At 35.3% G+C, this 22475-nt stretch overlaps 2 protein-coding genes across 5 annotated transcripts in view; one reads left to right on the top strand and one right to left on the bottom strand.

Moving 5' to 3' along the window:
* Positions 1-22475, bottom strand: part of LOC126999374 (probable cationic amino acid transporter) — a 141582-nt gene that overhangs the window by 31088 nt on the left and 88019 nt on the right. For all 3 annotated transcript variants that reach the window (XM_050861919.1, XM_050861920.1, XM_050861918.1), the window contains one exon: positions 19408-19638. In XM_050861919.1, coding sequence (XP_050717876.1) covers positions 19408-19638 — 231 coding nt within the window. The remainder of the gene's footprint in view (positions 1-19407; positions 19639-22475) is intronic.
* LOC126999375 (DNA ligase 1-like) lies at positions 1097-17240 on the top strand. Of its 2 annotated transcripts, none has more exons than XM_050861921.1 (2): positions 1097-1256; positions 14825-17240. In XM_050861921.1, exon 2 carries the CDS (start codon positions 14904-14906, stop codon positions 16092-16094), a length of 1191 nt encoding a protein of 396 aa, XP_050717878.1. In that variant the 5' UTR covers positions 1097-1256; positions 14825-14903; the 3' UTR covers positions 16095-17240. The 2 variants fall into 2 exon arrangements, with proteins under 2 accessions (XP_050717878.1, XP_050717879.1); XM_050861922.1 differs by lacking the exon at positions 1097-1256 and adding an exon at positions 12860-13031.

Below are 22475 nucleotides of genomic sequence, written 5' to 3'. Positions count from 1 at the left end.
GGTAGAGGGTAAAAGAAAGGGAAAGGGAGAGAAAACAGATATGGGTAAGGAATTTGAAGTGATAATTGAATGGAAAAGGAAAGGAAGGCCAGCAGGTTCCGGGGGCTCACCTGCGCGTGGGAGAGACAGGTGAGGCAGGTGAGGTGACGCGGGGAGGAAGGTAGAGGGTAAAAGAAAGTTAAGGGAGAGAAAACAGACATGGGTAAGGAATTTGAAGTGATAATTGAATGGAAAAGGAAAGGAAGGCCAGCAGATTCGGGGGTTCACCTGCGCGTGGGAGAGACAGGTAAGGCAGGTGAGGTGACGTGAGAAAGAAAGGGTTATGGAAAAGAAAAAGAAAGGAAAAAAAATAGTTAAGATATTTGAATGGTGAAGGAAATTGAGTGGATGAGAAAAGAGAATTGGAAAGGAAGGAAAATGGGACGGGAAGGAAAATATAAGAAAGAATGGAAAAGGAAAAGGAATGGAAAAAGAAGGAAAATGGAAGAGGGAGGAGAAAGGAAAAGAAAGGAAGGAAGAAGGAAAGAAAGGATACTGGAAAATAAAGAGCATGGAAAAGGAAAGGGAATGGAAGAGAATGGGAAAGGGTAAAGAATGGGAGAGGAAGGAAATGGAAAAGGAAGGAGAATGGGAAACGAAGAAGGATGGAAAAGGTAAAATAACGGAAAGGAAAGAGAATGGAAAAGGAAAAAGGGAAAGGGAAAATAATGGAAAAAAGGAAAATTAGAAAAAAAACGAAAGAGAATTGGAGAAGTTAAAAAATAAAAGAGAATGACAAAGAAAAGAGACAAGAAAGGAAAATTGAGAGAAATGTTAAAATGAAAGGTGGTAAAGGAATAAAGGAGAGAGAGAGAGAGAGAGAGAGAGGAGGGGCGTTGCTAGGCTATGTTAGGCTATGCGTGAGGCTGTTCTTTTTTTTATAATTTTATTTATCTTGTTGTTTGTTATTTTTGCGTGTTTGTTTATCTCTCTCTCTCTCTCTCTCTCTCTCTCACACACACACACACACACACACAACCCTGGCGTGTTTACGTTCATCTTTTCATTATTGTTATTATTATTTACTCTGTGTGTGTGTGTGTGTGTGTGTGTGTGTGTGTGTGTTCCCCCAAGAGCTCGCGTGCCATTCTCCAACAGGTGTGTGTGCGTGTGTGTGTGTGTGTGTGTGTGTGTGTGTGTGTGTGTGTGTTGATTGTCTTGATTGCAGGTGAGAATGGCAATAACAACAAGGAGCTTTTAATCACCTGTAATGATCGGTAAGTATTTTCTTCTTCTTCGCCAATCATCATTATTTACTTGTCCTTGAACTCTGCTAACTCTCCTTCCATTTTTCTTTTGCACGCTTGAATATGTCTTGCTTTTGTTTTCCTTTGTTTTTTCAATCTTTTATGTTTCTTTAATTATTTTTACACGCTTCGATTCTTCTTTGTACCTGTTGTTTTTGCTTTTCATTTCTTTTACGTTCCTTTTAATGGTTTTCCTTACTCCAATATCTTTTGTTTTCCTTTGTTTTTTCCCTTTGTTTTTTCTATCTTTTCTGTTCCTTTAATTATTTTTTACACGCTTCGATTCTTCTTTGTACCTGTTGTTTTTGCTTTTCATTTCTTTTACGTTCCTTTTAATGGTTTTCCTTACTCCAATATCTCTTGTTTTCCTTTGTTTTTCTATCTTTTCTGTTCCTTTAATTATTTTTACACGCTTCGATTCTTCTTTGTATTTGTTGTTTATGCTTTTTCAATCTTTTTACGTTCCTTTTAATGGTTTTCCTTACTCCAATATTTCCTGTTTTTGTTTTCCTTTGTTTTTTCTATCTTTTCTGTTCCTTTAATTATTTTTACACGCTTCGATTCTTCTTTGTATTTGTTGTTTTTGCTTTTCATTTCTTTTACGTTCCTTTTAATGGTTTTCCTTACTCCAATACATCTCTTGTTTTTTGTTTTCTTTCCTTTCTATTCTCTTTTTCAGTTTCTATTCATACTAGTTTTGTTTGTTCTAAGATATTATACTTTCCTATTCTTTACTTAATTCTTCTAATATTTGACTCGACCATTTTCGTGTGCTTCAATATTTCTTGTTTTTGTTTTATTTCCTTCCTATTCTTTTTTTCAGTTCCTATTCATACTAGTTTTGTTTGTTCTAAGATATTTTACTTTCCTATTCTTTACTTAATTCTTCTAATATTTGACTCGACCATTTTCGTACGCTTCAATATCTCTTATTTTTGTTTTCTTTCCTTCCTATTCTTTTTTTTTCAGTTTCTATTCATACTAGTTTTGTTTGTTCTAAGATATTTTACTTTCCTATTCTTTACTTAATTTTTCTAATATTTGACTCGACCATTTTCGTACGCTTCAATATCTCTTGTTTTTGTTTTATTTCCTTCCTATTCTTTTTTTTCAGTTTCTATTCATACTAGTTTTGTTTGTTCTAATATATTCTAGTTTCCTATTCTTTACTTACTTCTTCTAATATTTGACTCGACCATTTTTGTCCGCTTCGATACCTCTAGTTTCTCTTTTTCTTTGCTTTCTATTCTTTTTTTCAGTTTCTATTCATACTAGTTTTGTTTGTTCTAAGATATTCTAGTCTCCTATTCTTTACTTAATTCTTCTAATATTTAACTCGACCATTTTTGTACGCTTTAATACTTTTTTTTCGTTTTTCTTCGCTTTTCATTATTTTCTAGACCTTTTCAACACTCAAATCTACTAGTTTTGCATGTTCCAATATCTTCTGCTTTTGTTTTGCTTGTTCTTATATCTCATTCTTTCCTTTCTTTACTTTTTTCATTCTTTCCGAAATCTTTTTTAACAGTACTTGACTTTGCATGTTCCTAATTCTTCTCACTTTGCTTAAATTTCCTTTACTTCCTCAATCCCTTTAATATCACTCTTCTAGTTTTGCGTATTCTTAAAACTTTTACATTTCTTTTTTTCTTTTCTTTTCTTTACATTCTTTCCCTGATGCATTTAATTCCACCCTCTAATATTCGTATCTGAATCTACTAATTTTGCATGCTTCTAAACCTCTTCCTTTACTTCCTCTCTTAACTTCCGGCTCCTTCCTTCTCCAAATCTCCTTCAATAATATCACTTCCTACAACTCCACTTTACTAATCCTTTTATATAACACAATAACATTCGAATCTACTAATTTTGCATGATTTTAAACCTCTACCTTTCCCCCTCTCTTAATTTTCCGCTCTTTGTCCAATCCCTTTTAATAATATCGCTTCCAACTAATCCAAGCTACTATTTTTTTTTTATATAACACAATAACATTCGAATCTACTAATTTTGCATGATTTTAACCTCTACCTTTCCCTCCTCTCTTAATTTTCCGCTCTTTGTTCAATCCCTTTTAACAATATCACTTCCTAATACCCCACTCATCTAATTCCTTTTATATATCACTCAGTATAATTCTAATCTACTTATCTTGCATGCTTCTAAATCTCTAGTACCTTTTCTTCCTCTGTTAATTAATTTCTCGCTCCTCCCTTCTCTAATCTCTTTTAACAATATCACACTCTCATACCCCACTCTACTAATTCTTTTATATCACCCAATAATATTCTAATCTACTATATTTTGCATGCTCCTAAATCTCTCTGTTTGCTTCCACACTTTACTTTCCATTCTCTCCTTCTCTAATCCCTTTTAATAATAGCACTTTCTAATTCCCCACTCTACTGATCCTTTACTATCATTCATTAACATTCGAATCTACTATATTTTGCTTGCTTCTAAATATTTACCTTTGCTTCCACATCCTATTTTTCATTTTCTCCCTCTCTAATCCCCTTTAATAATAGCACTTTCTAATTCCCCACCCTACTGATCCTTTAATATCATTCATTAACATTCGAATCTACTATATTTTGCTTGCTTCTAAATATTTACCTTTGCTTCCACATCCTATTTTCCATTTTCTCCCTCTCTAATCCCCTTTAATAATAGCACTTTCTAATTCCCCACCCTACTGATCCTTTAATATCATTCATTAACATTCGAATCTACTATATTTTGCTTGCTTTTAAATATTTACCTTTGCTTCCACATTTTATTTTCCATTTTCTCCCTCTCTAATCCCTTTTAATAATAGCACTTTCTAATTCCCCACTCTACTGATCCTTTACTATCATTCATTAACATTCGAATCTACTATATTTTGCTTGCTTTTAAATATTTACCTTTGCTTCCACATCCTATTTTTCATTTTCTCCCTCTCTAATCCCTTTTAATAATAGCACTTTCTAATTCCCCACTCTACTGATCCTTTAATATCATTCATTAACATTCGAATCTACTATATTTTGCTTGCTTCTAAATATTTACCTTTGCTTCCACATCTTATTTTCCATTTTCTCCCTCTCTGATCCCCTTTAATAATAGCACTTTCTAACACCCCACTCTGCTAATAAATCCTTTCAAATCACTCATTAATATTCAAATTTAATATAGTTTGCATGCTTCTAAATCTTTACTTTTACTTTCACACTTTATTTTCCATTCTTTCCTTTTCTGATCCCTTTTAATAATAGTACTTTCTAATTCCCCACTCTACTAATTCTTTTATATCATTCAATAATACTCCAGTCTATTTATCTTGCATGCTTCGTAAACCTCTACCATTTCCTCCTCTTTTAATTTTCCGCTCGTTCTCCCCTTTAACAATATCAGTTTCTAGTACCCCATTCTACTTATCCTTTTAAATCACTCAATAATACTCGAATCTACTATATATTGCATGCTTCTAAATCCCTCCACTTTTCTCCCTTCTCTTAACTTTCAGCACTTTTGTCCAATCCCTTTTAATATCACCGGCTACACACGATTTTGAAGTCCCATGCATGTTAGCTCTCCCTTCTCTACTGTCAACGCCTTCCCTCAATCCTTCAATATCATTCATGCTTCTAAAACTCTCCACTTTTCTCTCTTCTCTCAACTTTCAGCTCCTTCTTCACATCCCTTTTAATATCGCAGGCTACACACGATATTGAAGTCCCATGCATGTTAGCTCTCCCTTCTCTACTGTCAACGCCTTCCCTCAATCCTTCAATATCATTCATGCTTCTAAAACTCTCCGCCTTTCTCTTTTCTCTTTTAACTTCCCGCTCCTTCTTCACATCTATTTTAATTGAAGTCCCATGCATGTTAGCTCTCCTTTCTCTACTTTCAACGCCTTCCTTCAATCCTTCAATATCATTCATGCTTTTAAAACTCTCCACCTTTCTCTTTTCTCTTTTAACTTCCCGCTCCTTCTTCACATCCATTTTAATTGAAGTCCCATGCTTGTTGGCTCTCCTTTCTCTACTGTCAACGCCTTCCCTCAATCCTTCAATATCATTCATGCTTTTAAAACTCTCCGCCTTTCTCTTTTCTCTTTTAACTTCCCGCTCCTTCTTCACATCCATTTTAATTGAAGTCCCATGCTTGTTGGCTCTCCTTTCTCTACTTTCAACGCCTTCCCTCAATCCTTCAATATCATTCATGCTTTTAAAACTCTCCGCCTTTCTCTTTTCTCTTTTAACTTCCCGCTCCTTCTTCACATCCATTTTAATTGAAGTCCCATGCTTGTTGGCTCTCCTTTCTCTACTTTCAGCGCCTTCCCTCAATCCTTCAATATCATTCATGCTTCTAAATCTCTCCACCTTTTCCTCTTCTCTTAACTTTCAGCTCTTATGTCCAATCCATTTTAATATCGCTGGCTACACACGATATTGAAGTCCCACGCATGTCGGTTTTCTTTTCTTTACTTTCAACCCTTTCCTGTTGTTCCCGTCAATATCATTCACTTACTAACACGTCGTTGCTTTTTGCTTTATGATCAAGGCTTAACATGCTAGATTTGCACATGTGTTTTTGTTATTGTTTTATTTTTGGGTCTTGTATTGTTAGGCTATTCTTGATCCAATAGCTTTCATATATTTCTCTACGGTAAAGGAATAAGGGAATGAAGGAATAAAGAGGAATATGCAAATAAAAAACAACTGAAAGACAGAAGAAAAAGGTATTTGTTCTATTGTTTTGGGGCGTCTATTGTTAGGCTATTCTTAACCCAATAGCTTTCATATATTTCTCTACGGTAAAGGAATAAAGGAATGAAGGAATAAAGGGGAATAAGCGAATAAAAACAATTAAAAGACAGAAAAAGGTATTTGTTCTATTGTTTTGGGGCGTCTATTGTTAGACTACTCTTAACCCAATTTTTCTTTTACCGTAAACAGTTGAAGGCCAAAAAAACAAAGAAAAAACAAACAACAAACTATACGGTAAAGGAAACAGCTGGAGATAATTGTTATAGTCTGTTGACGGAGCCTGTTCATCTGGCGCCTAGGCAGCGCTTGTTACGGCTCCTGTGATTGGCTGCACCCACAGTTATTTATATATATATATATATATATATATATATATATATATATATATATATATATATATATATATATATATATATATATAACTCTGTGGCTGCTCCCCTCCCTCACTCACATGCCATTCATGTCCGCCGTGACGCTACACACTTGTATTTTCTTCGTCATAGCTCGTCTCTTATTCACGTGAAGACAGACCACTTTAGTTGGTACCGTTGGACTCAGCAGTAATTGCGCAACTCAGTTATGTTCATCTAAAGTCGATAAAATAAAACATAAAGGAAATGTGATGAGTTGAAGTCACAAGACAGCTCCGAAATGTTTATAACACGGTTTACTTATCATCGCTTTTCTCAGCAGTCTTTGATCCAGGGTTGAAATAAATAATTTCATCTCATAGAGCAGAGTTTCCTGAACGCTATGGTGCGATCAGATTATAGATAAAACGTTACATGAGCATAACACAGAACGGTTTCTAAGGATGTGTACAGCGACGACGCATGACTGCCCGCTGCCTGGCCGCCGGTCGGCCGCCGCTTGTGGTGAATTAGGCTATTTTTCGTCTCCTTATTTCTTTCGCTATATTCATATATATATATATATATATATATATATATATATATATATATATATATATATATATATATATATATATATATATATATATATATATATATATATATATATATATATATATATATATATATATATATAACTTATGTGTGTGTGTGTGTGTGTGTGTGTGTGTGTGTGTGTGTGTTTGTGGGCTCATCAGTAATTTTTTTAGTGCTTTTCTTATTCCAATTTACAACTAAGTAACCTATTCTTCGTTCCTCATATTTTCCAGGTATTTCTTTTTATTAACTTGTATGCTTGTCTTTTTTAGTGCTTTTCTTATTTCAGTTTATAAGTAACTAATCTATTCTTCGTTCATATTTTCGAGGTATTTCTTTTATTAACTTCTATGCCTCTCTTTTTTAGTGCTTTTCTTATTCCAATTTATAACTAACTTATCTATTCTTCTTTCCTTATTTTTCAAGTTATTTCTTTTTATTAAGTTCTATGCTCATCTTTTTTGGTACTTTTCTTATTCCAATCTATAACTAACTAATCTATTTTTCTTTACTTATATTTTTCTAGTTATTTCTTTTTATTAACTTCTATGCTTGTCTTTTTTGGTTCTTTTCCTATTCCAATCTATAACTAGCTAGTCTATTCTTTCCTTATTTTTCCAGATATTTCTTTTTATTAATTCGTATGCTCGTCTTTTGGGTACTTTTCTTATTCCAATCAATAACTAACTAATCTATTCTTTTCTTATATTTTCTAGTTATTTCTTTTCATTAACTTCTATGCTCGTCTTTTTGTGTTCTTTTCTTATTCCAATTTATAACTAATCTATTCCTTGTTCCTTATATTTTCTAGCTATTTCTTTTTACTAACTTGTATGCCTGTCTCTTTTGGTGCTTTTCTTATTCCAATTTATAACTAACTAATCTATTCTTCTTTCCATAGTTTTCTATTTACTTCTTTTCATTAGCTTCTATGCTCGTTTTTTAGTACTTTCCTTATTCCAATCTATAACTAACTAATCTATTCTTCGTTCCTTATTTTTCTAGTTATTTTTTTTATTAACCTCTATGCTCGTCTTTTTGGTTCTTTTCTTATTCCAAATTATAACTAACTAATCTATTTTTCTTTACTTATTTTTCCAAATATTTCTTTTTATTAACTTGTATGCTTGTTTTTTTTTGGTGCTTTTCTTATTCCAATTTATAACTAACTAATCTATTCTTCGTTCTTTATATATTTTAGTTATTTCTTTTCATTAACTTTTATGCTTGCCTTTTTGGTTCTTTTCTTATTCCAATCTATAACTAACTAATCTATTCTTTCCTTACTTTTCCAGGTATTTATTTTCATTAACTTCTGTGCTCGTCTTTATGGTATTTTTCTTATTTCAATCTATTACTAACTAATATATTCTTTTTCCTTATATTTTTCTAGTTATTTCTTTTTATTAACTTCTATGCTTGTCTTTTTGGTGCTTTTCTTTTTCCAATCTGTAACTAACTAATCTGTTCTTCGTTCCTTATTTTTTCTAGTTATTTCCTTTTATTAACTTCTATGCTCGTCTTTTTGGTACTGTTCTTATTCCAATCTATAACTAACTAATAATTTTTTCCCCTATTTTTCTAGGTATTTCTTTCATTAACTTCTATGCTCGTCTTTTTGATACTTTTCTTATTCCAATCTATAACTAGCTAATCTATTCTTTGTTCCTTATTTTTCTAGTAATTTCTTTTATTAACCTCTGTGCTCGTCTTTTTAGTGCTTTTCTTATTCCAATTTATAACTAACTAATCCTTTATTCGTTCCTTATATTTTCTAGTTATTTCTTTTCGGCAACTTTTATGCCTGTCTTTTTTAGTGCTTTTTTCATTCCAGTCTATAACTAACTAATCTATTTTTCTTTACTTATATTTTCTAGTTATTTTTTTATTAATTTGTGTGCTCGTCTATTTTGTACTTTTCTTATTCCAATTTATAACTATCTACTCTATTCTTTCCTTTTTTTCCGGTTATTTCTTTTTATTAACCTGTATGCTTGTCTTTTTGGTGCTTTTCTTATTGCAATTTATAACTAATTAAACTATTTATTTTTTATTTTTCAAGTATTTCTTTTTATTATTTCTGTGCTCGTCTTTTTGGTGCTTTTCTTATTCCAATTTATAACTAACTCATCTATTCTTCTCTTATTTTTCGAGGTATTTCTTTTCATTAACTTCTATTCCTGTCTTTTTGGTACTTTTCTTATTCCAATTTACAACTAAGTAATCTATTCTTCGTTCCTTATATTTTCTAGTCATTTCTTTTTATTAACTTGTATACCTGTCTTTTTGGTGTTGTTCTTATTGCAATCTATAACTAACTAATCTATTCTTCGTTCCTTATATTTTCCAGGTAATTCTTTTTATTAATTTGTATGCTTGTCTTTTTTTGTGCTTTTCTTATTCCAATCTATAATTAACTAATCTATTCTTCGTTCCTTATATTTTTCAGGTATTTCTTTTTATTAACTTGTATCCTGTCTTTTTGTGCTTTTCTTATTCCAATCTATAACTAACTAATCTATTCTGCGTTCCATATTTTTCTACTTTTTTATTACCTTCTATGCCTATCTTTTTTAGTGCTTTTCTTATTCCAATTTATAACTAACTAATCAATCTATTCGATACTTATTTTTCCAGGTATTTCTTTTATTAATTTCTATGCCTGTCTTTTTGGTACTTTTCTTATTATAATCTATAACTAACTAATCTATTTTTTGCTCCTTATATTTCTATTTATTTGTTTGTATTAACTTGTATGCTTATCTTTTTTGGTTTTTATCTTATTCAAATTTATAACTAACTAATTTATTCATCCCTTATTTTTCCAGGTATTTCTTTTCATTAACTTCTATGCCTGTCGTTTTGGTGCTGTATTTATTCCAATCTAAATTGGAATAAGAAAAGCACTAAAAAAGACAAGCATACAAGTTAATAAAAAGAAATGACTAGAAAATATAGGGAACGAAGAATAGATTACTTAGTTATAAATTGGAATAAGAAAAGTACCAAAAAGACAGGCATAGAAGTTAATGAAAAGAAAATCCTGGAAAAATAAGGGAAGAATAAATTAGTTACCTATAGATTGATATAAGTACCAAAAAGACGAGCATAGAAGTTAATGAAAAGAAAAAACTAGAAAATAAGGAACGAAGAATAGATTAGTTAGTTATAGACTGGAATAAAGAAAAGTACCAAAAAGACAAGCATAGAAGTTAATGAAAAGAAGTAAATAGAAAAATATGGAAAGAAGAATAGATTAGTTAGTTATAAATTGGAATAAGAAAAGCACCAAAAAAGACAAGCATATAAATTAATAAAAAGAAATACCTGGAAAATAAGGAAAGAAAAATAGATTAGTTAGTTATAATTTGAAATAAGAAAAGAACAAAAAAACGAACATAGAGGTTAATAAAAAAATAACTAGAAAAATAATGAACGAAGAATAAATTAGTTAGTTATAGATTGGAATAAGGAAAGTACTAAAAAACGAGCATAGAAGTTAATGAAAAGAAGTAAATAGAAAAATATGGAAAGAAGAATAGCTTAGTTTAATTATAAATTGGAATAAGAAAAGCACCAAAAAAGACGGGCATACAAGTTAATAAAAAGAAATAGCTAGAAAATATAAGGAACAAGGAATAGATTAGTTATAAATTGGAATAAGAAAAGAACACAAAAAGACGAGCATAGAAGTTAATGAAAAGAAATAGCTCGAAAATATAAGAAAATAATAGATTAGTTAGTTATTGATTGGAATAAGAAAAGTACCCAAAAGACGAGCATACGAATTAATAAAAAGAAATATCTGGAAAAATAAGGAAAGAATATATTAGTTAGTTAAAGATTGGAATAAGAGAAGCACCAAAAAGACAAGCATAGAAGTTAATAAAAAGAAATAACTAGAAAAATATAAGGAAGGAAAAATAGATTAGTTATAGATTGGAATAAGAAAAGTACCAAAAAAGATGAGCATAGAAGTTAATAAAAAGAAATAACTAGAAAAATAAGGAAAGAAGAATAGATAGGTTAGTTATAAATTGGAATAAGAAAAGCACTAAAAAAGAGAGGCATAGAAGTTAATAAAAGAAATACCTCGAAAATATGGAACGAAGAATAGATTAGTTACTTATAAATTGAAATAAGAAAAGCACTAAAAAAGACAAACATACAAGTCAATGAAAAGATATAACTAGAAAAATAAGGAACGAAGGATACATTAATTAGTTATAGACTGGAATAAGAAAAGAACCAAAAAAGACAAGCATAGAAGTTAATGAAAAGAAATAAGTAGAAAATATAGAGAAAGAAAAATAGATTAGTTAGTTATAAATTGGAATAAGAAAAGTACCAAAAAAGACAGGCATAGAAGTTAAAGAAAAGAAATAACTAGAAAATAAATAACGAAGAATAGATTAGTTAGTTATAAATTGGAATAAGAAAAGTACCAAAAAAACAGGCATAGAAGTTAATGAAAAGAAATAACTAGAAAATAAAGAACGAGGAATAGATTAGTTAGTTATGAATTGGAACAAGAAAAGAACCCCAAAAGACGGGCATAGAAGTTAATGAAAAGAAATAACTAGAAAATAATATAAGGAAAGAATAGATAAGTTAGTTATTGATTGGAATAAGAAAAGTACCCAAAAGACGAGCATACGAATTAATAAAAAGAAATATCTGGAAAAATAGGGAAAGAATAAATTAGTTAGTTAGTTTGATTGATTTGTTTGATTGATTAGTTTAATTAGTTAGATTGGAATAAGAGAAGCACCAAAAAGACGAGCATAGAAGTTAATAAAAAAAAAAAAAATAACTAGAAAAATATAAGGAAAGAAAATAGATTAGTTAGTTATAGATTGGAATAAGAATAGCACCAAAAAGACGGGCATACAAGTTAATAAAATAAATAACTAGAAAATAAAAGGAAGAAAGGATAGATTAGTTAGTTATAGATTGGAATAAGAAAAGTACCAAAAAGACGAGCATACAAGTTATTGAAAAGAAGTAAATAGAAAAATATGGAAAGAAGTTAGTTATAAATTGGAATAAGAAAGGTAAAAAAAAGACAAGCATACAAGTTAATAAAAGAAATAACTAGAAAATAAAAGGAACAATGGATAGATTAGTTAGTTATAGATTGGAATAAGAAAAGTACCAAAAAGACGAGCATACAAGTTAATGAAAAGAAATAACTTAAAAATATAAGGAAAAAAAATAGATTAGTTAGTTATATATTGGAATAAGAACAGCACCAAAAAGACAAGCATAGAAGTTAATGAAAAGAAGTAAATAGAAAAATAAGGAACGCAGAATAGATTAGTTAGTTATAGATTTAAATAAGAAAAGCACAAAAAAGACAAGCATACAAGTTAATAAAAAGAAATACCTGGAAAATATAAGGAATAAAAATAGATTAGTTAGTTATAGATTGCAATAAGAAAAACACCAAAAAGACGAGCATATATGTTAATAAAAAGAAATTACTAGAAAATACCAGGAACGAAGAATAGATTACTTAGTTGTAAATTGGAATAAGAAAAGCAAGTGTTTTGCTGCATTCATCGTCAACAAACGAAACCTTATATTATCAAAAATTACTGATATATATATATATATATATATATATATATATATATATATATATATATATATATATATATCTATGTGTGTGTGTGTGTGTGTGTGTGTGTGTGTGTCGGGCACTCATCAGTAATTTTTTTTTATTGTAGTTGGGATAATGCATAAGTAAACCGTGTTATAAACATTTCGGAGCTGTCTTGTGACTTCAACTCATCACATTTCCTTTTTGTTTTATTTTATCGACTTTAGATAAATATAACTGAGTTGCGCAATTACTGCTGAGTCCAACGGTACCAACTAAAGTGGTCTGTCTTCACGTGAATAAGAGACGAGCTATGACGAAGAAAATACAAGTGTGTAGCGTCACGGCGGACATGTGAGTGAGGAAGGGGTGCAGCCAATCACAGGAGCCGTAACAAACGCTGCCTAGGCGCCAGATGAACAGGCTCCGTGAACAGACTATAGTATGTGTTTAAAGTACGCTTATTTATTTGTTTACTTATCTATTCATTTGTTTATCTTCTGTTTATCTAATGCTATATTTTCATCTTTATTGTTTACGATGGTTTTGGCGTCTCTTGTTAGGCTATTCTTAATTAAAATCCACTCGTATTTATTTGTCTGTTTGTATTTATATATATTTTGCACTACATTAATTTTATTCTCCTCTATTCTCTTCTTCTATAAATCTATTCTTTGTTTCGTATTACATGGTTTTAACTGTCTTTAGCTAGGCTATTCTAAACTAACCCAATCGTATTGATCTATTTGTTCTTAGGTGTATATATTATGTTATCTATCTATCTACTTACCTATCTCTATCTATCTATCCATCCATCTATCAACCTATGTATGTATCTAACTATCTGAGCATTTACCGTTTAGGATTACATATTTTCTTGCTGTCTGTTGTTAGGCTATTATAATTCGTATCTCATTTATTTGTTCGTATTCTGATTCATTTATCCATACCTCTCTCTATCTATCTAAGCTATAAATATGTTTCTGGCTAGTGTGACAATGTGTGTGTGTGTGTGTGTGTGAGAGAGAGAGAGAGAGAGAGAGAGAGAGAGAGAGAGAGAGAGAGAGAGAGAGAGAGAGAGATTAAAAACAAACTCCTATGCGTGTGGGTGTCGGGAAAGTATTGTCCGGACGTGTGTGTTGCTATGAGCGAAACAAACACACACACCAAAAAAATAAAAAGTGTCGATATTTCTCGTTGTGTTGCCTGAGTTTGTGTTGCTATGAGAGGCTCAACAAAGAAGAGGAACAACAAAAATAATAAAAGTTCCTCTTTTCCTCGTATTGTGTTTTCAGGCGTGGGAAGGCGATTGGGCGAGGTGTGTGTGTGTGTGTGTGTGTGTGTGTGTGTGTGTTTACAGCAAAGGAAACAGCTCAAGGGCAAAAAAAAAAGGAAACAATAATGAATAGAAGCACGATACTCAAGTGTGTTATACAGAGTTACGGTTCTTAATTCTAAAGTAAGTAAAGTTGAGGCTATACGCTGAGGGCCCAGTCACACATACGCGGTTCAGCGATGCGGTTCATTGCGGATAGCTATACGCAATGAACCGTATATCCATCCGCCATAACCCGCCACTATCCGTAACATTCCGCACGGAACCGTGGAGGGGCTGCGGTTGGTTTGAAATGTTCAAAAATACCACCGCGTGCCGCCACGGCCGAGCATCCGCTATCGAAACGCAGTGGCGCCGCAAGCGATACGCAATAAATCCATACTGTGCGCAATCGATCCGTATTGAAAGTAGTCGATCCGTATTGAAAGTAGTCGATCCGTATTGAACGTAGTCGATCCGTATTGAACGTAGTCGATCCGTATTGAACGTATTTGATTCGCAATAACCGCAACTGATTTTAAGCTGGGGTCCCACATACGCGGTTCAGCGATGCGGTTCACCGCGGATAGCTTTCTGCAATGAAACGTATAGCCATCCGCCATAATCCGCCGCTACCCGTAAAATTCCGCACGGAACCGCCAAAATTCAATCCGCAATGAACCGTATCGCTGAACCGCGTGTGTGTGACCCCAGCCTAAAGCTGTGCGTGACTTCAGTGTTCATCTCCGGCGCACTGACCCTTGAGCCTGTGGAGGGAAGTACCCATTACCCCGGGACACATGGCCACAATGACCTAAGAGTTACCACCGTTTACCGTTCCCAGGTTTCCACAAGTACCCATTTATGTTCTCAATCTTGTTAGTTATCTATTCAAGTTCTTTCTTTTGATTATGTTTCAGATTACTTTTGGCCCAAGAGTGTTTGCGAGTGCTTAGCAAGTCGACGAAACCCAAACAAGTCAACGGAACACACACCACAATGGACTTCGACGCCTGGCTAAACAGTGCTTTAGATGCTTATGACAAGGGGAAGGCGCTGCCGGGAGTACAGGAGGAGGAAGAAGACGAAGAGGAGGAGGAGGAGGAGGAGGAAGAGGATCCACAACCCTCCACCAGCAGCAGAAACGACAAAGAACCAGCGAAGAAGAAGAGGTCAAGGAGTAAGGAACTAAAGGATGAGAACTTCGAGGGACCTTTCACGACACCGAACTCGAGCGAACGGAAGAACACGAAGAAAAGAAACGGGACAAAACACACCGTCCCTTATCACGAAGACAAAGCAACTGGCAACCTACGAAGACACAGAAGACAAAAGAAGACCCAAGACAAACCGAACCCTTTCAAGGACTTCGTGGAGATCAAAATAAAGCGGGCGAAGACGTGGAGTTCAAGCAGTGAGGACTCTTATGTTATCTCCGATGATGAGTCTGTGGATGAGGGTCTTTTGGAGGGCTTAGACACAGACCACGATACAGACTTACAGGACACGTGGGCAAAGTCTGAGTGGTCTGAGAAGAGAAAGGGAGGAGAAGGGACATCTGGGAAGGGGAGGAAGACGAAAACACAGAATGAGAAACCTGGAAATGTGGAAAAAGGAAACCGTACGTGTGAAACCATCGACTTGACTACGGTTTCAACGCAAGAGGAGGAGGAAGGAATGAAGAAAGAAGAAAAAGGAACATCTGGGAAAGTGAAAAAGACGAAAAATCAGACAGAGAAACCAGGAAAAAGGGGAAAAGGAAACCGTGCGTGCCAAACCATCGACTTGACTACGATCTCAGCTCAGGAGGAGAAAGGGATATCGGGGGAGAGAAAGGACCGAGCTGGTGAAAGAAAACGTATATACAACCCCAATACCATGACGGAGAGGGTGAAAATACCAGAATGGAGGCGAGGGGAAGGAGAAAAGGAAGGCGAACTGAGTGACATCTTCGAGTATCGCTTCCTGGGTGCCAAACTAGAGCCCACGATAGGATTCATAGGTTACCCAGAGCCGAAGAAGAAGGTGGATATGAGACCGATAAAGATTCCCTCACCCACCACGAGGAAGAGGAAGTGGAAAGAGTGGTTGATGGAGTATAAGAAGGAGATGGAAGGAACGAAAGGAACAGGAGGTGGAAGAACTGAAGGAGTGGATGAGATAGAGGAAGAGGAAGAGGAGGAAGTATAAGGAGTGGATGAAAAGGAGTGGTGGATGACATGGAAGAGGAGGATGAGATTGAGGAAGAGGAGGAGGTATAAGAAGTGGATGAAGAGGAATGAAAGTGGGAGGAAGAGGAAAAGAAAAAAAATGGAAGACGGAAAATAAGAAGATAAACAAGAGGAGGAGCAGGAGAAGAGGAAATAATAAAGATAAAGAAGAAAAAAAAGAAGAGGAGAAAGAGGAAGAGGAAGAAGAAAAATGAGAGAAGCGGAGGAAATAAAAAGATGAAAACAAAAAAGAGGTGAAAAAGATGAAAAATGAGAAGGAAAAGAAGAAAAAAAGCGGGAAAGGAAGGAAAACATATAGAAGAAAATAGAAAGAAGAAGAAAAAATGATAAGGAAATGAAGGAAAAAAATAATAGAAAGGGAAACAAATACAAGAAAAAGAGGAAGAAAATGAGAACAGAAGAAAGAGGAAAACAGACAAGAAGAGAAAGAGGAAAAAGAAGAAAAGGAGAAGACAAAGAAGACGAAGAAGAAAAGAAGAAAGAGGAAAACAGACAAAAAGACAAAGAGGAAGAAGAAGAAGAAAAGAAGAAAAGAGAAAAACAGACAAGAGGACAAAGAGGAAGAAGAAGAAGAAAAGAAGAAAAGAGAAAAACAGACAAGAAGACAAAGAGGAAGAAGAAGAAGAAACGAAGAAAGAAAAAAACAGACAAGAAGACAAAGAGGAAGAAGAAGAAGAAAAGAAGAAAGAGAAAAACAGACAAGAAGACAAAGAGGAAGAAGAAGAAGAAAAGAAGACAGAGAAAAACAGACAAGAAGACAAAGAGGAAGAAGAAGAAGAAAAGAAGAAAGAGAAAAACAGACAAGACAAAAAAGAAGAAGAAGAAGAAAAGAAGAAAGAGAAAAGTGACAAAGAAGACAAAAAGAGGGAAGAGAAGAAAACAGCAAAAGAGACACACAGACAGACAGACACGGACACTCGACAGATACCACCTCCTCCTCTTCCACCTCCTCCTCCTCCTCCTCTTGCTCCACTTTCTATATTAATGAGGTAGTTGAGTTAATGGGTGAAGGGAGGAGGAAAGGCATTAATATTATAGTTTCTTAGTACCGCGATCAGGGTAACACGAATTTAAGTTTAATATTAATAAAGGAAAGAGATTTAGATTATGATGGCGTGTTTTTATTTGAGTTACCCCCCTAAAAAAAAAAAAGAGAGAGGGAGAGGGAGAGGGAGAAGAAGAGAGAACGAGAGAGAGAGAGAGAGAGAGAGAGAGAGAGAGAGAGAGAGAGAGAGAGAGAGAGAGAGTTTTTATATCTATCTCTCTATCTTATTATCTATCTAAGTATCGATCTATCTATTTTTATCTATATATCTAATTTTCTGTCTATCTATTCTTTTCAGCTGTCTATTTTTCCCCCTTTCTTCTTTTCCATCTATCTTTCTTTCTGTCTATCTGTCTATCTATCTATTCTATCTATCTATCTATTCTTTTCATGTCTACTTTCCCCCTTTCTTCTTTTCCATCTATCTTTCTTTCTGTCCATCTATCTATTTTATCTAACTATCTATTCTTTTCATGTCTACTTTCCCCCTTTCTTCTTTTCCATCTATCTTTCTTTCTGTCTATCTATCTATTCTATCTATCTATCTATCTATCTCTTCCTTCTGTCTACTTATCTAACCATTTATCTATCCATCCATCTATCTGTCTATCTACTTTTCCACTTTCCTCTCAATTTTCCTTCATTTTCCTCCTCCCCATCCTTGTTAATTAATCCCTCACACCTTTTTTTCCTCACCTTCCTTCACCTTGTTGTCCCCTCATTAACCTGTCCCGCCTCACCTCACCTGCACGCCTTACCTGTACTCCCCCTCCCCCCCCCGCCTCTCCCCGCACAGGTAACCTCATTTCTCCGGTACCTAAGCCACACCTTATCTCGCCCGGCCTCGCCTCAACTCAATTAACCTTACCGTATGAATACCTGTCTGTCCTACCTGTCTGTACTCCCCTTACCTGCCCTCTCTCCCTCTCTCTCTCCTCTTTCTTCCTCCTCTTTGGTGTCCTCTTTCTCTTTCTCTTCTCCTCTTCCCCTGTCTCCCCATTCTCTTCTTCCTTCTCTCTGTATTCTTGTTTTTCATCTCCTGTTTCTCTTCCTCATCTTGCTTCTCTCCTTCTCCTTCTTCGATGTCCCTTTTCTCTTTCTCTTCTTCTCTTCCTCTTTCTCCTCATCTTAGTTATTGTTCCTTCTCTTCTTCTTTCTCTTTCTATATTCTTGTCTTTCACCTCCTGTTTATCTTCCTCATCTTCTTCTCTCCTCCTCCTCCTTCGATGTCCCTTTTCTCTTTCTCTTCTCCTCTTCCTCTTTCTCCTCATCTTAGTTATTGTCCATTCTCTTCTTCTTTCTCTTTCTATATTCTTGTCTTTCATCTCCTCCTTCTCTTCCTCCTCTTCTTCTCTCCTCCTCCTCCTTCGATATCTCTTTCTCTTCTCCTCTTCCTCTTTCTCCTCATCTCAGTTATTGTTCCTTCTCTTCTTCCTTCTCTTTCTATCTTCTTGTCTTTCACCTCCTGCTTCTCTTCCTCCTCTTGCTTCTCTCCTCCTCCTCCTCCTCCTCCTCCTCGACCTTTTCCCTCTCTTTTCCTTGCTTTCTCTTTCCTGAGCTCTTTTCCTCCTCCTCCTCCTTCTCCTTTCTCTCCCCTCTCATCCTTTCTCGAATATTACATGATCTTTCCTCTCCTCTTTCCTCACTCATCATTTCTTTCCCCTTCCTTCCCCTTCTTCACCCTCCCCTCTCTTCTTCTTCTAGTATTATACCTCCTTTCTTCTCTTCTTCCCTCCTTCCCTTATCCTCAAACACCATATATCTTTCCTTCTTCCTTTTCATTCCCTCCCATGTCTTCCCTCAAAACACCAAGTATATCCCCTTTTTTTCTTCTTCTTCCTCTTTTCCTTCCCATATCTTCCCTCAAAACACCAAGTATTTCCCATTTTTTCTTCTTTTTCCTCTTTTCCCTCCCTTCTTCTCCCCTTTCCTCCTCCTCCACCACCCTCCTCTTTTATCTTCCACTTTCCCTCCCCTTCTTCCTTCTTCCTCTCTCATTCTTTCATCCTTCTTCCTCTTTTTCCCTCCCTTTGTCCCCCATTTCCTCCTCCTCCTCCACCTTCCTCTTTTATCTTCCCCTTTCCCTCCTCTTCTTCCTTTTCCCCCTTCTTTCTTCTTCTTCCTCATTCCCTCCCTTTTTCCCCCCTTTCCTCCTCCTCCTCTACCTTCCTCTTTCATCTTCTTTCCCTCCTCTACTTCCTTTCCCCCCTTCCCCCTTCCGCCTTACCGAAGAGCGTGCCAAACGAGTTCTCCATGGCGCTGGATATGGCCCCGTTGGCGATGGAGTCGAAGCAGGCACTGAGGGCACAGGCGCAGGCGGAGGTGCCAATCAGCTCCTCCAGCACCATGTTCCAGCCGATGATGAAGGCCATGAGCTCGCCCACCGTCACGTAGCTGTACACGTAGGCGCCGCCCGAGGTGTTGGGGACCCGCACGCCGAACTCAGCATAGCACACGCCTAGAGGAGGAGGAGGGAGAGAGTGTGGTTAGGTTAGGTTAGGTTAGGTGAGGTGGGATTTAGTGAAAGGAAGATGGTTGTGTTAGGCTTGATTAGGTTAGTTTAAGTTAGGTAATGGTTAAGTTAGGTTAGGTTAGGTGAGGTGAGGTTTTAAGGGATTTAGTGAAAGGAAGATGGTTGTGTTAGGCTTGATTAGGTTAGGTTAAGTTAGGTAATGGTTAAGTTAGGTTAGATTAGGTTAGATAATGGTTAGGTTAGGTTAAGTTAGGTAATGGTTAGGTTAAGTTAGGTAATGGTTAAGTTAGGTTAGATTAGGTTAGATAATGGTTAGGTTAGGTTAAGTTAGGTAATGGTTAGGCAACGTTGGTTTAGATAATGATTAGGTTACGTTAAGTTAGGAGGGAAAGGGTGTGGTTAGGTTAGGTTAGGTTAGGTTAGGTTAAGGAAGGTTAGATTAGGTGAAGTTATAATGGTTTAGTGATATATTGAAAGGAAGATGGGCGTGTTAAGCGTTATTTCAGGTTAGGTTAAGTTAGATTGGTTTAGATAATGATTAAGATAGGTTAAGTTAGGTACGTTTTGTGCTGTAATGAAAAAAAGAGAAGTGTTCATGGTTAGAAGGAAGGAAGAAAGGAAGCATAGCACACGCCTAGGGGAGGAGGGAGATTGTGGTTAGGTTAGGTTAGGTTATGAAAGGTTTAATTAGGGGTTTAGTGATGTATTGAAAGGGAGATGGTTGTGTTAGGCTTGATTTCAGGTTATGTTATGTTAGGTTGGGTTAGATAATGATTAGGTTGGGTTAAGTTAGGTAATTGAAGTTAGGTTAGGTTAGTTTAGGTTACGTAAGGTTATGGAAGGTTAGATTAGGAGAAGTTTTTAAGGGGTTTAGTGATGTATTGAAAGGAAGATGGTAGTGTTAGGCTTGATTTCAGGTTAGGTTATGTTGGGTTGGGTTAGATAATAATTAGGTTAGGTTAAGTTAGGTAATTGAAGTTAGGTTAGGTTAGTTTAGGTTACGTAAGGTTATGGAAGGTTAGATTAGGTGAAGTTTTAATGGTTTTAGTAATGTATTGAAAGGGAGATGGTAGTGTTAGGCTTGATTTCAGGTTAGGTTATGTTAGGTTGGGTTAGATAATAATTAGGTTAGGTTAAGTTAGGTAACTGAAGTTAGGTTAGGTTAGTTTAGGTTACGTAAGGTTATGGAAGGTTAGATTAGGAGAAGTTTTAATGGTTTTAGTAATGTATTGAAAGGAAGATGGTTGTGTTAGGCTTGATTTCAGGTTAGGTTAGGTTAGGTTGGGTTAGCTTAGGTAATGGTTAGCTTAGGTTAGGTTAAGCTAGCTGTTTATTGTTGTTAAGAAAAGGGAGGTGTGAATGAATAGAATAAGAGGTTAAGAGAAGGAAGAAAAGGAAAAGAAGAAAGAAAAGGAAAGGAATGGAAATAAGAGTAGGAAAAGAGGTAAAGGAAGGTAAATGAAGTAAGGGAACAGAAAGGAGGTAAGGGAAGAGAAGAATGGAAAAGGAAGGCGAAGCGAAGGAGGACAAGAACGAAAAGGAAGTGGAGGAGAAAGAAAAGGAGAGACTGAAATAGGAGGAGAGAGAGAGAGAGAGAGAGATAAAGATTGGAGGAAGGAAAAATGGAATAGCTTACCGTAATCTGAGGAGAAAAAATGGGAGAGTGGTGATTTGCGCTTACAGAAAATGGGAAGAAGGAAGCGGGAGAAAAAAGATAATGAGGTGATTAAGAGATGATGGGGAGGAGGAGAAAAGAAGGAAGGAAGGAAGGAAGGAAGGGAAAACAAGAGCTCATTAGGTAAGGAGATGATGGAGAGAGAAGAAATAGAAGGAGGAGAAAGAAGGAAGAGAGAGAAGAAGGAGAAAGAGAAAATGCAAATGAGAAGAGAAAAATAAGATGATGGGAAGGAGGAGAAAAGAAGGAAGGAAGGAAGGGAAAAGAAGAGCTCATTAGGTAAGGAGATGATGATGGAGGGAGAAGAAACAGAAGGAGGAGAAAGAAGGAAGAGAGAGAAGGAGAAAGAGGAAATGCAAATGAGAAGAAGAGAAAAATGAGATGAAGGAAAGGAGGAAGGAAGAGAAAACAAGGAAGATAGGAGATGAAAGGAAAAAAGGAAGAGAAATAAACGAAGGAAAGGGAAGAAGGAAAAGAGAAAGAAATGAAAAGAAGAAAAAATGAGGAGGTGATGGAAAGGAGAAAGGAAAAAGAAGAAAAAAAGACAAGAATAAAAGGGAGGAGGAGAAGAAGAAAAAGAAGAAGAAAAACAGATAGAAAGAAAGAAAGAAAAAAGAAAAAATGGAAAAGAAAAAGAGGGAGGAGGAGGAGAAGAAGAAAAACAAGAAGAAAGAGAAAGAAAGAAAGAAAAGAAGAAAAAAAGCGAAGAAAAAGGCGGAGAAACAAACAAAGGGAGAGAGAGAAAAGGAGGAGAAAGAGAGAGGAAATGCAAATGAGGAAAAGGGAAGGAAAAATAAGATGACGGAATGGAGGAAGGAAAAAGTGAAGGAGGACAAGACCTCGTTAGCGAAGGAAGTGATGAAGGAGAAGGAAAATGGGAAAGAAGGAAGGAGAGAGAGAGAGAGAGAGAGAGAGAGAGAGAGAGAGAGAGAGAGAGAGAGAGAGAGAGAGAGAGAGAGAGAGAGAGAGAGAGAGAGAGAGAGAGAGAGAATGGGAAGAAGAAAGGGAGAATGAAGAAAAGAGGAAGAGGTAAGATGTGGAAAGGGGAAAGGGAGAAACAAAGGGAGAAATAAGAGAGAGAGAGAGAGAGAGAGAGAGAGAGAGAGAGAGAGAGAGAGAGAGAGAGAGAGAGAGAGAGAGAGAGAGA

Source organism: Eriocheir sinensis, chromosome 16, assembly GCF_024679095.1.
Source record: "Eriocheir sinensis breed Jianghai 21 chromosome 16, ASM2467909v1, whole genome shotgun sequence".
Lineage (NCBI taxonomy): Eukaryota > Metazoa > Arthropoda > Malacostraca > Decapoda > Varunidae > Eriocheir > Eriocheir sinensis.
The sequence above is the reverse complement of the archived record's forward strand: the minus strand, read 5'-3'. Positions and strand labels throughout refer to the sequence as shown.